This window comes from Asterias rubens, chromosome 3 (genome assembly GCF_902459465.1).
Source record: "Asterias rubens chromosome 3, eAstRub1.3, whole genome shotgun sequence".
NCBI classification, from domain to species: Eukaryota; Metazoa; Echinodermata; class Asteroidea; order Forcipulatida; family Asteriidae; genus Asterias; species Asterias rubens.
The window spans coordinates 7,906,043-7,920,300 of NC_047064.1; the positions used below are offsets into that span (position 1 = coordinate 7,906,043).

General features: G+C 41.0%; 1 protein-coding gene across 1 annotated transcript; it reads left to right on the forward strand.

The window, feature by feature from the left end:
• The first annotated feature begins 275 nt into the window (after positions 1 to 275).
• LOC117288039 lies at positions 276 to 14,030 on the forward strand. Its single transcript, XM_033768722.1, has 6 exons — positions 276 to 436; positions 5,678 to 5,748; positions 6,661 to 7,029; positions 7,759 to 7,915; positions 10,775 to 10,884; positions 12,822 to 14,030. Exons 1-6 carry the CDS (start codon positions 276 to 278, stop codon positions 13,820 to 13,822), a joined length of 1,869 nt encoding a protein of 622 aa, XP_033624613.1. The 3' UTR covers positions 13,823 to 14,030.
• Positions 14,031 to 14,258: the final 228 nt, after the last annotated feature.

Genomic DNA, 14,258 nt, shown 5'->3' on the forward strand with positions numbered 1-14,258 from the left:
CACCCAAACGCATTGTGATGCTGATCAAAACTGGAGACATAAAAGGCAAGTAGTTGTTTAAAAAAACAAAAAAAAAATACCTAAAAAAAAAAAAAAAACATTGCTAAAACTTTATCTTTTTTATAAAATGCACAGTTCGTATCTTTGTTAAAGGGTGTGGATTTCATCGTGTTTAGTTTATCAACACTAATGCATATTGTGAGCCACTTGATTTCATTGATTATGAACGGGTGGGGGTCGAGAGGGAGGGGGATGGGGGGGGGGGTTCGTTAGTCATGAGTCATCTGAACTTTCAACCAGACCAAACTCCCGTTTACAAGAGAGTACAGTCATGCCCACGTATTACGAAGACAGCCGAGGCACAAACTGAGAGAATTCTAACTTCGTCACACAGTCGAGAGGCTATGAACATTCAACATGGCGGGGCTCGCCTACTGTAAGTCTACTACTAACAAACTTTGGACCATTTGAAATCGTGGTTTTCGTGAGAACTTTACGGACTTTAACTGTATCGAGACGGTCACAAAATGGAATTTAGGAGACTGATGTGGATGTTGGTGATCGTGTTGTGGATGGAAATGGCCGTGTTTGGAGAGTTACAGAGACAAGTTGTGACTAGGAAGGTGACTAGACCTTGCAGGTGAATACAGGCTTTAGGAAATCACGGGGAAAATAAATCATTGGGGCAGTGTGTTTTGAATTTCTGCTTCTGTTTGTGAAAAACCCATTGGCACATGATGCACATCAACTGGAGAATGTGTGTTCTGCGATTTTTTCATATTGTGCTCATAACAGATCACTCTGGCACTGTCCAAGGTTAAACAAAAAGCGTACTCAAGCATACAACCTAGTATAACAGTAGGCCTACCACAACTTGCCGTTATAAGAACCAAATCCTCCCACGCAATAACGAAACAACGCAATAGCGGACATATTAACACTATATAACGACGTTCCACCGTGTACCACCATCATGGGCAGTACTGCAGATAACGTGCCAAGTACAATCTATATACTGCAGACAATAAAGTTCTTCCTGGATACCACATTAAGGGTTAAATATTTTTAATTTACGGGGAGAAGTTGCCTGTCAAATGTCTGTAGTAAGCGGCTTAATTATTTGACACCAGGGTCCAATTCCATAGAGTTGCTAAGCACAAAAATTTGCTTAGCATGAAATTTGTGCCGTGATAAAAACAGGATTACCAACCAAATTTCCATGTGGTTTTCAGTATAAGCAAACAACAGCTAAATACCTGTAACAAGCAATATGCAACAAAAATGGAAATTTGGTTGGTAATGATGTTTTTATCAAGGAAGAAATTTCATGCTAAGCAAATTTTTGTGCTAAGCAGCTCTATGAAATTGGGCCCTGCTATTTTTGCAATCCAAGCTCATCTTGATATTTGTATTTCAATGTTGTTTATGCTATTGTTTTAATCAATGTACAATCTTGATCAATTTACGTACCACTGCTGTTAAATCAAATGGGTTACCTAACACAAAGATCACTTTAAACACAAACAAAAGGTTGAAAAGTTTTATTAAACAGGGATGATTAGTGCCAAATCAGTTATCTATTTTGTGTTCAATACTTAAGACAGCCCCTACAAAATGGTGGCCGGTGTTTGTAAACAATGGAAAGGTCTTGTTCTCGTCTGCGTTGTAGTAATTCAAGATGGCTACCAAGTGCGAATTTGACGCCATGGGCGCTCTTTCGTGCATTACCTATAATGCAATATAATTTAACGCAATTCCCAACTCATTTCGTTGAAAAGTATATGTGCCCTAATATTAATGTTGATGCTGTTGTTGTAGTTTTTGCTGCTACTGTATTGGATTATAATCCAACAGGAAATCTTGATTATGCAGAGGTTTGGGTCCAGGAATTAGTCGTCGAAATAATGTCCGTTGTCATTTGAATATCTAGCGACCATTTTCAAAATCGTCGTCGTTTACCATTAGTCACTGTAATTCAGCATGGGCACACGTCGTTGTATTAATAATCTTCATCCTCGCTAAGCGGGAAAAATGATGATCGAAAAAAGAACAAAAATCAAACCAATAGCGGAAACGTTTCGTTATGAATTCCCCCAGACTGATTTTTCAGACTTATTAAAAAACACATCGAATAGTCGTAGAGTGTACATTCTCAGCGACTTCCACTGCACAGCGGATGTGCGCATTATTAAAGCTCTGTCGATAAGAATTGACGAAAATGTCAATGTTCTCCATTATGATTGGTAACAATGATAACAGTATTATTAGGATAGAATTCGGTTAATATGAACTCTTAAAAACTCACGGGTCGGATCCGGATCACGTAGGTCCTGACCCCATTGCTGGGTCAGTAGGAATCGAAATATGTGTAAAACAATTACCTAGAATCGGGTAAAAATGACGTACAAGCCTCGGAAGTCAAAATCACAAAATTGAAGGCTTATAATATTATTACAAGCCTGATGGGTATATTATTGTTCGGTATTTACAATGGCTTTGGAGTTGTGCTGAGCCTGTTCATTTCACTCTCATTTCCTCTTGAATTGAAAGTCAGAGTCATTCTTAGAGGGGAGTGACGGCAATTGTAACCTTCATTGACGCCATCTTGTTGTTTGCTCCGCATGCCTCTTGTTTCTAAAGAGAGCTTTTATATGACGGCCGCCCGTGGGGCGTAGGTCAAGCGCTAATCTTATTCTAGCAAAATTATACGGAGAGTTTTGATGTTACTTTTATGCGTGTACCATAACATCAACATTATTTCTGGTTACATGAGTATATTGCCCTGTAAAAAAGTACACCCATATTCTTTGAAGTTAAGAAACACCGTCTTGTTGTCGCTGTCTTTGAACCATTTACGACTCTGGAACTTGGGAAGGGGGGAAACTAATATCTGCCCCATGTCACCGGTGTGATTTGACGGCTTTGAGCGTGACTCAAGTTCCCCTTCACGGAGTCGTGCAGGGACCTTATTCACCAGTGAATGGTGTTGACGGTGTACTCTCATAGGTTTGCTAACAATCTCTGGCAGGCACTGTTTTTCCAATTGATTCACCATTTTTTTCTGATTCTTAAAGAGCAAGGTATTGGTTTGGTTATCACTCTTACCCCCCAAAAATGACAGTAACAACTTTTGGTTAGAACCCTACAGCAGCGTTCGATACAGTTTCAATCTTTTTTAGAATTATTTCACTTCGAAGTATTTAACAGAGCATCAGTTTATATGCTACAGAATTTGAATATGTCAGTACTGTCAGTGTGTGAACTAATCGCTCCGGATTTTCGGCGATTATCTATTTAAAAAAACGACCAACTTTTGAAATGAAACGCTCAAAAGTTAGTTTTATTTTATACATCTATACATTTATAATTAGAAACCGAACGGTAAATAGAAGTTTCCATAAAAAACATTGTTATTAAATTAGTCTGCTTTAAGAGAGCCACTGAAACTGTGTCACGAAAGGCAAGTAAAATGAATCGGCGAAACACTCATGTTTCGTTTAGTCTATTATAGTAATTTTAAATAACTTATAATATGGTGGACCATTTGAAAAAAACTGTAAACATCTTTCATCAACTCTACAAACTAACATTTTCAGAACTGGATAATTTGTAAGCCAACGCATGAGTTCAGTATGCTATCAAGACCGCCATTTTGAAGGAGTCAGGCACGAGAGTGTGTGGACGCACGTGGTGCTTTTGAAATCGTACAGTCCACACAATCCCTGATGGTTGCACCACAGACTCCCATAATTATAGCAAACAATGCTACATGCTAAATATTCAAACATTCTCAGAAAACATTTGTATAGTCTCTGAGCCTCTTGAAAACTGAAAAAAAAAAAATAAATAAAATAAAATCTGACCACTAAATTGCAGTGTTCTTTTCAGTTTTTGGCAGATCGAAAACTGACTTGCCGCCCATTTCTTTATGGGGTACTCCTCCAACTCCCAAGCTAAAAAGGACACACTTTAAAGCCCACATTTATGAAATCTCCTCAAAAGGTGAAAACCCAGAACCCCAGGTTATGATAGATTATTATAATTGCACATCTATTAGTTTCATAACCTCCAAAAACGTTATAATTAAAAAAGAGTTGTGGGTTTACAAACTAACGGTAATCAGATTGGCGCATGAATATTGGTCGATCCCTGATGGGAACCCTTTACGCATTGACCCTCAACGTGATGACAACATTCGTTGGGTCGGGGGGTTGCTACAGTCAATAGTCAGCTAGTAAAATGGTCTACAGGATGCACTGTGGAACTGGGTGTGCGAATTAGTTCAATAATGCTGTAGTACTTCGTCACAAACTCTCAACAAACGGGTAAAGACATTCTCATCCCTTATAAACTGCAAAAAGACAGGTGGCCATTTTGGTCAATTACTCTGATTCTTGACGTTATTATTAAGGGGTTCTTAAAACTAAACGAGTTGTAGTCGAAAGGCGTCCCTTAAAGCTTGAAGGAGAGGCCTTTTGGATTATTGCCAAAGACCTTCATAAACAGCTGGAGTGGTGACTAGCAGCTCCCGAGTTCCTTTGAATCACTAGTGTAATAATCTGGTACTTTGTGTCGGCATGCGTGGCTTGAGCAAAGCTGCAAACTAGGCCGTTTGAATTGGGGTCGAACTTTTAAGCGAAGCCGTCAAACATTATGGTCCATTTTTTTTTCTCTGCACACAGGAGTACAACTTAAGGGATCGATTGATTAGACCAGTGTATGAATCTGAAAGGCAAACTACACGGCGCAAACGTTTTAGTACGTTTTATACATGTTAGTTTTGAACTTAAATAAACACACATCGACACGTTTATTGTTTCTTCTCTGCACACGGGAGTGACGGTAAGGGTTGATTGCTCAGACCCATGGCTTAATCTGAACAAAATATGTGATGAGGTCAGGCACATAATAATTTTGCTTAATTTCACACACCTAAAGATACACAATACGTTAATTGGAATTTACGCTGAAACGTCATTTCTCATGAGTGCCTAAACGGCAAACTCAACCTGCTGCAGTTTCGATGAGTGGACTCTATACGGCGGAGTGTAGGGGGAGAAGGAGGAGGAATCCAAAGATAGATTGTTTTACGATTTGAAATAATAATAATAGAGGGGTGGAGACATGGATGCGTTCCAGAAATGTGATGCCATAGAAACAAAACAACTGGATGGGTTTTATTTCGTCGGACTTTTTTACTCAACTATAGGCTGCCAAATGATCAGCTATGGTATGCCGCCATCAGTGGCAGACATTCATGTTGGCGTGTATCCAATGGTACACTCCCGAGAAACGTCCTAGTGAAGCCCTGTGAGACAGGGACTGATCGAGAGGTCCAAGCATCACCAGGGCTTCGTCTATAGAGCCATCTAATCAAAAACAGAACCCAAAACATTGTACAACTCGTTGGTAAAAGTAAACTACGCTAAAAAATGGATTCACTCATCAAAAGCCATCCACAAAGTAAAACAATGTGATGTTGGTTGGGTGTTTTTGTTTATTTTGTTGAACTGTCATTTAGCCTCAGAGAAAAGGCGCGAAGCGTCAGGCCATTAACTTGTGTTTGAATTTCAAATTACACGTAATGTTAACTGTGGGTAAGCAGTTCGCGACAACTAATTATATTTGTCTGTTTCAAATGGTGGTTAACATTAATTTGTTAAACGTTTTATTCCAGAACAAAGGCCATTGGAAATGGAGCTGTATCCAACAACACAAAAGTGATGCTCGATAAACCATGCAATAAAGGTAGGTTTATAAGCACCAAACTCTGGGTGATTTCCAACTTCGAGGGACGTTAAAATGTGGCTATCTGATACCTTTTACCTTTAATGGTCATTTAAAAAAATGCAATAACATCGCGAAGTAATTATACAGTATAAACAAAAAGGCAAATCATGACACTATTAATTTGTGTACACGATGGTGACCAAGCTGGCCATTGTCAATAGTTGTGGCAAATTCTACTAGCCAGTTGTGCAAATAAAGAAAGCCACAAGCCCAATATAGCTGAAGAACGATGACAGACTGCAGACCGACGGGAATCCCATTTTAAGTACAAATCCCTCCAAAGTAGAATGATAGGCTTCGGCTCCAGGCTCCGTTCTTTTGCATGATGCCCCAAGTGCGTATACGCAAAGCACGCGCAATATTGTCAAGTCAAACGGCAGGGCAAAACTAGCCAGAGCCGGATCCAAAGCCGAACCCGTCGTTTTGAAAAGGGCGAAAGCCAAAGTTGATGTATGGATCACTAACTACGAACTGATAGTCAAAGGGTGCGTTCGTTTAGCTTCCCTGGGTCGACCCCGGTGTGTGGCGGTTTTTTTTTTCTAGGACGAACGTGGGTAATTATCTGCACACGTTCGTACTGGATAAAAAAAGCGCCACACGTCGGGGTCGACCCGGGGAAGCTAAACGAACGTACCCACTGATTAAGGAGGTGTATAAAGCTATATCTGCAGCCAGACAGGTTGCCCTAGGTACAAATGAGAGTCGCTAAAAATAAAAGAGGCGGGGAATGCATGTCTCATAGTCTGCTCTATAACACAATGATACACACAATCCTTGTGAAAAACCTGCGTTTCTCTCTTACAGTGTGTTACCGCAAACCTTTCTGTATATCATATTGCTCTCCTCTTCTTCCAAATACCTCGTTTGCAGGAGAGAACGTGCCGTCAACCATCGGCCAAGACCTCGTTATAACGAGGGAACAAGGCAACCCGAACAGCCAGGGCTCAAACGCGACGGAACCACCCATCGCTCCTCACGAGACGCTATCCATCACCCGTCCTCTCCCACCGAAGAAGGAGTTCCACGCCGGGGGCCATACGGGAGTCAACTCGGACGAGGTCCGCGGTCCCTCAGGTGCCCTACCACCGGCTGAGGAGGTTGATGATACGTTGGATTCGTTGGCTCCACGTAAACCTTACCCGGAGAGGGACTATGTTGGTGTGGTGGATGAGATACCGGCAACGACAATGGAAAGTAAAGTCGTAGATAGGGAGGAGGAGTTTCCCTTGAATAAACTATGTAAGACATTTATAGATATATCATTATCCGAATAAGAACACCAAGCATATACCCTAGCCTTGGTTCCCTCACACGGGAAGAGAAAATTAATGAGGCTAGCATGAACCCTATCTCCAATACAACAGTGCCACCCGAACCCTTCCACAACTCACAATCCCATCACCTGGATGTTCGCCATAAATTCAGCGGAAGGTGTTTTGATTTTTTAAAAGAATATTGCGGGAGCTGTAGATTGGAAATATAATGCCGAGAATGTTCCAAGTTACTTGGTAGTTTTTACTTTATAAAAAAAACTACTTTTTTTCCCTCTCTGCTGATGCTGCTACTGCTAATGCGAAAGACCTATCAGCCAAAGATGTATTCATTGACGCCATTGGGGCACTGTTTGGTCTTGATGCTGTTGTCGATTTCTCGTTTGTGTCGTTAATTGCTTGTCTTTATTATTGTCGTTGTCGCTGATGTTCGGCAAAATAACCCTCTCTTTTTAATCATCACATTCTCTGCTCGAAACAGATGAAAAGTTGGTAATTAATTGGTATTAAAACCGCTAGAAAGTCGTAACATCGTATTTCATTTGCAACAAAACATACATAATAGCAAAGTAGATATTCACAGATGGTGCTATCGCAAACCGAACACTGCAACTTCAAGAATGCAATAATTTATAAAGACTTCATAAATCGCCAGCCCACTATGGTTTCTTTTGTGTTGCTCCGGTTTTTGGAACAGATCCGAACGAGAAGAAGTCCGAGTTGTTTCTAGATTCCGGAATCTTCCCGTTCATAGCCATGGGTGTGCTGTCTTTACTCTTCATCACTATGATGATTGCAGCTCTGTACTTTGCCCGGAACTCCGCTGGAGGAACACACCACGCTCAACTGCTTGGGTAAGACACAAACGCAAATTAGGAACACTGCCTTAGAACAAGAAAAATCCATTTCCTCCGAATTTTAGCAACGTTTATTTATTGATTTGAACGGTTGAAAGAGGCCTGAGACGTTCACGCCGTTTGGTGGACACAGTGGCACTATTGGATTTAGGTAATCTTGTTCCCGTATACACTGTGTGCTCTCCATAGTGCCCGCCATATCTCAAAAGGCTCATTGACAATCTAATAAATACAATCTTGAACAACGTTATGGCAAAACAGCATCTCCTTACTTGATTTTCTCAAAATGTCAATTTCTTTGTTATGCTGTTTTACCATCGAAGGGCCGAAGGGGTGTGTTTATGTGGGGGAGGGGGGAGACACGGTGCAGATGACTAATAATAAGTAATCGATCTGGGTTGATGTATGGTACAGTCCGTGAAGTCAGCTGAATATGACGTGTCCTGATTTATGACCATCCAGAGTGCACTTTTACCCCCAAAGGGTGACTACAATTTTCCAGTTACGTTGAATAAATTTGACGTCACGAACCAGCCATCTCCCTTTTTTTCTTAGCAACGTTCAAAATACAGTTTGATAAAAGTCACTAGATCGAAGAAGAGTGAGAGGGGACCAGTTGTCCTTTGACTTGAAGCTTAGAGTCTTTTTGCGGTTACCATGATACTTGAACGGGGCACGTAGATATGAACAAGTTCCAGGGGTGCGTTTTGGCGGTCGTAACCATTATACCGTTTCGGTTGATCTTGCCATGGGTTGATCCCTGGCCATTGACCGAAACATTTATTGGTTACGACCGCCAAAACGCCCCATGAGGTTACGAGAGAGCGAGGCACGCTATAGTAAAAAAGATGGCGTGACGAGATCGATCACCCCTGGGAATGTGGTTGAGGTATATACACTCCATAGACTAGCAATAAGCGACGCGCAAGCTTATATGCACACAAATTGACCAGTCCAATATAAAAAGGTTGCCTACTCAATGAAAAATCTATTTCGCACAACCGTTTGGTGTGTATCGCGGCGATTTGACCCTTGGCAAAGTTCCATGGGAGGACGCAATTTATTGAACAAAATGTACAGACAAGAAAGGTCCTAGTACCTTTCCTTAATACAGTTATCCCCGAAAAGGGAAGTTATGAATTGGGATAAAGGAGTGGCGAGTCGGTCTGAAACGGCTCTTAAAAACACCATTGAAGGTAGTATCCCTATTGTTGGTGACCGTATAGGGAGGTCCATCCTTTAATAAATTCAAAAAGCAACATTTATAATTATTTAGACAGTAACCCCCCAAAAGCATCTATCTTCTTCAAAATCTAGGTTGAGCGGTATTCTTTGGATCAGACTGCAGACCTACATTAGTAACCCCCCCCCCACCCCCCGCAATACTTAATTGATAGATCCAGGTGGTTCCATACTTTGAAGGACATTCCCGACTCTGAAACACGTTTTCATTTGACCCCCTTCCTGCCGTGTCTTCCATATTGATGACGCTTTGCGACCAATGAGGTGCTGGTGCATATATGATATCAACTTATCAGACGGATATGAAATGTAGCGACCTACATTATAGAACAACCTTAATGCAAAACACATTGCCGTGTGTGCAACATAAATCCATGTGAAAAGGCACAAGGGCTAGCTTTAAAATAAAGAAAACGTTTTTTTTTTTTTTTTTTTTTTTTTTTTTTTTTAGAAACGGCTCCCTCTGAAGTAACGTAGGCCTATTTTTTTTTGAGAAAGAGGTAATTTTTCATTCAAATATTAAAATTAGTTCTTTTAGTCATATGGAAAGCACACAAACTTTTGCAACAAAAGCGGTTTTCCTTGCATTATTCTCTGGCAACTTTGATGACCAATTTTGAGTAAAAAATTACAACGATTTGTTGTTTTATGCTTATTTAGGGGAACACCAAGTGAGAGTACTGGTCTTTTTGTATTTTTTGACAAAATGTCAAACGTGTCCATTGCCTTAATTCCTCAACCTTTTTTTAACAATCCAAACCCAAAGAACTGTACATAAAATGCCACAAGCAACCCTTTGGAGTCTCAGAATGAAATAATCATGTTCTTCAATGCATCAAACCCAATTCTGCAACAAAAACCGACATCGGGAAACCACACTTTGAGATTTCTGAAATTTTACTGGCAGGAAACGAAGCAGAGGGTGACTAAACAAGGGGTTGTGGCTGGGATGACATTCCCCCCCCCCTCGAGCCCCCCCCCCCCCCCCCGGGCCGATGCGTCACGCGTCCGTCCCCCTGTGCCAACCATTAAATAAAGCCCCGTAGAGATCCCTCTTCATAAATTTATTGTTATGTATCATGTAAGAAGTAGGCTAGTAACCGTTTTGCCAGTTTGCCTCTTCGTAACTTTAGAGTAAGTTTCATTTCAAAAGTGGGCTAGCCGTCTTGCCTTTTTTTTATTTTATTTTTTATTACAGACCGAATTACTCAACCACGCCCTTCCTCCACAGAACGCAGCGCCCTGCGTGTTGCACATCAACTTGTTCATTTAATACACCGATCGGGTGTTGATGATTGCGCAATCGTGGTTGTGATTTTTCAATGTATTTATATGGGACATAAGGTGTTGTAAGAAGTCGGCCCTTTGCCAACAGTTTGTTCAGATCCAGTGTAGGTGGGAGGATAAACTTTCGAAGAGAATCATAATTGTATTTTGTGGTAATGTACCACTTTTCAACTCAAACACACCAAACAATCCCATGAGTAATCCGTTAGGGCACCCGACTATCAACGTCATGGCACTGAGCCAATACGTGTTTGTCATAGCAAAATGACTGATGTGAACCACATAATGAAATCTCTGATTTGCTTTTTTTGTTCAATTTCTTCACAGGATGAAACACGTGGAAATGGGACATCTTCATCAGCGAATGGCGCCACCACCGACGGGACCGGGCGCATTTAACACAGTGACCTTCAGGAATACAAATGATTCTGTTACGGGTAAACACTTCATGAATATTATACAACATTGGTTTAGATTTATTCGGACTTTAGCTAAGAATTAGTCTGTGTCACTTCGTTCGGCTTGTTGCAATGTAGGACTGTTAGCATACAACATTGTGAGAATCTGCTCCCTCTAAATGAACGTAGTTTTTGAGAAAGATTATAATTATTCTCTCTCAAATATTAAAAGACTTTATGCCTAATACCCATTTTAGGCATCCGAAAGCGTACAAATTTGTGCAACAATAGTGTTTTTCTGTCATTTTATTCTCTTGCCACATAGATGACCAATATTGAGTCCGAATGTTCACATAATATGCTGGGGGTACACCAAGTGAAAATACTGGTCTTTGACAATTACCAAAGGTATCCAGTGCCTTTAAAGGTATGTGCAGCTCGCGAAATAGGGAATTGGTTTCTGTGCAGTGCACTCAACTATGTGATTCACAGCCATAAGGAGTCATATAAACAAGCCCTATTTGTGTACCATTCCTTGTTTTGTCCCCGTTTGCATTGTACCTTTTAATTATTCACCAAAGGTGACCAGCAGCCGATTTCACGAAACGCGAGGATAAATCTTATCTCGAGTTAGGACAAACAACCCGTCCTAACTTAGGATTGGTTCACTGCGTCCTACAGCGTCTTTGGATACGGAACTGAACTCGTCCCAAGACCTAAGATTAATCCTAAGTTAGGATTAGGAAGAAATTGGTGAAATCGACGGCAGTACCTTTAAAACGTTGAAAACGAGGAAACGATTTCGCTGTGAAACACGATGAAACTAAAACAACACAAGCTGTCAAAGAACAAACGGAAAAGAATAACTGAATCCACTACAAGGAAGTGGTGGTATAAAGAAAACACGAAAGTAAAGATTGACAAGTTAAAACACATAGTTCGATCAGCAAAAAAAACAGTCACCGTATTACACGTTTGTCATTCTGAAACTAACTTCTTTGTACAATTTTTAATTTTAGTTGGAATATATACGTCTGTTAAAGGCAGTGGACACTATTGGTAATTGTCAAAGACTAGCCTTCACAGTTGGTGTATCTCAACAAATGCATAAAATAACAAACCTGTGAAAATTTAAGCTTAGTCGGTCATCGAACTAGAAAAAATACCCTTGTCACACGAAGTTGTGTGCGTTTAGATAGTTGATTTCGAGACCTCAAGTTCTAAACTTGAGGTCTCGAAATCAAATTCGTGGAAAATTACTTCTTTCTCGAAAACTATGGCACCTCAGAGGGAGCCGTTTCTCACAATGTTTTATACCATCAACCTCTCCCCATTACTCGTCACCAAGAATGGTTTTACGCTAATGATTATTTTGAGTAATGACCAATAGTGTCCATTGCCTTTAAACACTCTTACTATAATGACATAAACAACTTTTAGTGGTTCGAAGTCTTTATTAGCTTTCGATAGTATACAAGATTTTGGGATAAATTTCAGTGAGGCGAATATGTGAAATTATTATTATCAATATTTATGCAACACAAATTTTAATCTGAGAAGCGTTACTGCAGTAACGACATTCCTATTGGGGCTAATTCTGTTAAACCGCTCTGGATTTTCGCCGAATCTTTTTGAAATGAAATTTAATTGTGCACATGTTCTGGTTTGATAAGGCCTACGTCTTCATTGTTTTCTTGGATTAAAACAAACGAACATAGGTTCCCCCAAACTAAAGGTATAATTTCCCTTTAAGACCGTTACAAATTAGAGATTATTATACTAACTACATTTAAACCCTAATGATTGGTCCAGTTTCACTGAATATTTTTGGTTTACCAAGAACTTTGTTTGCAAGTGATTGGTGTCAAATGTGGACTAAAGAAAACGTGGATGAGTCATGACAGCAAATTGGAAAGAATAGTACACATATTGAGATTTATTAATTTATTTTATTTATTTGTTCTCTTGTGGCAAAGGTGACTTTGCAGTCAATATGTTTGCAGTCCGGAACGACGAGCGAGAAGAAGCAGAGCGTATGTCCTCTGACATCTCCGACTTGACCATGGTTCCTACTTTCGCTGCCATTACGCCAAAAGTACATGTAACCGCGGATCATCCGGCTCAAAGGGAGCTGGAGCACACGACTTCTGCTGTCCTGCATAGAGATCTCCCGGATGTTGTGAGTTACCCACCTTCGCTGTGTAATAGTTTTATCAGTAATCGGCACTCAACGGGGAGCAGTCTGTACATGGAACTCATGAACCTCAGTCGGAACACCCGGATCCTTGAAGAGTTGGCCGCGAGAAAACAGACATTACTGGTCCAGGATCCGACCCAGCTGGAGCTTGACTGTGTGCTCCCGGATTTGTCGGATCACGACGGCGACTCGAGGCAGCGTGGTGGCCGGCTTCAGCTGTGCCGGCAGACTTCCTTGGATTCTTCCCGGTGCCTTGACAGTCTTCCACTTCCCTGCAACTACGACTCGCACTATTTCAAATTGTACGATGCAGACGATGACGATTCGTCGGCACGGTGGACCTCGGTCACGGCTAACACTACCCTGGAAAACATCCACTCTTCCGGGGACGAGGGTACCTCCAGCACGCTCAACAGCAGCAACCTCCACCGGAAGGGTTCCGCTAAGAGGAACTCCAGGCAACTGGACGAGTCTCGCTTTCTCCTCCCCGTGCAAGAGCTCTTCAACGAGGCGATGGTTGACGATAACTTAGATGGGGACGAGGTCCTGTACGAGACCATCGATGAGATGGGGTACCGGAGGCGCACGGCGTCCTCACGCCTCATGCGCAGCCTCATGGCAGCAAGGGAGGAGGCGGGACAGTCTGGTAAAACTGTCGTGGTTGAAAATGCATGGGAGAACGCTGCTTATATGAAATACGACCGGATAGAACGAGGGGTTAAGTCGCTCAAGAAGCAATCTGGCAAAGATTATAATTCACTAGTTGTCCAACCGCCCTAATCTGCTTTTCGATTCTGTTAATAGTAGACCAGCCAAACTTTTAAAAGTGCTCTAGAAAATAATCCAGGGCATAGTTTGTTATAATGGCTGGCATTCATGCTAGATGTATGGATCATGGGCTCCTGAAGATGATTAGGATGAATGCCAAGCTTGATTCTGAATGTTAAGGTAATTTTGAGGTCAAAAGGTCAAATAAGGTCAAAAACCAATACATTCGAAGTTTATATACAATTTAAAGACAATAGACACTATTGGTAATTGTCGAAGACCGGCCTTCTCACTTGGTGTATCTCAACATATGTATAAAATAACAAACCTGTGAAAATTTGAGCTCAATCGGTCATCGAAGTTGCGAGATAATAATAAAGAAAAAACACCCTTGTCACACGAAGTTGTGTGCGTTTAGATGCTTGATTTCGAGACCTAAAATTCTAAA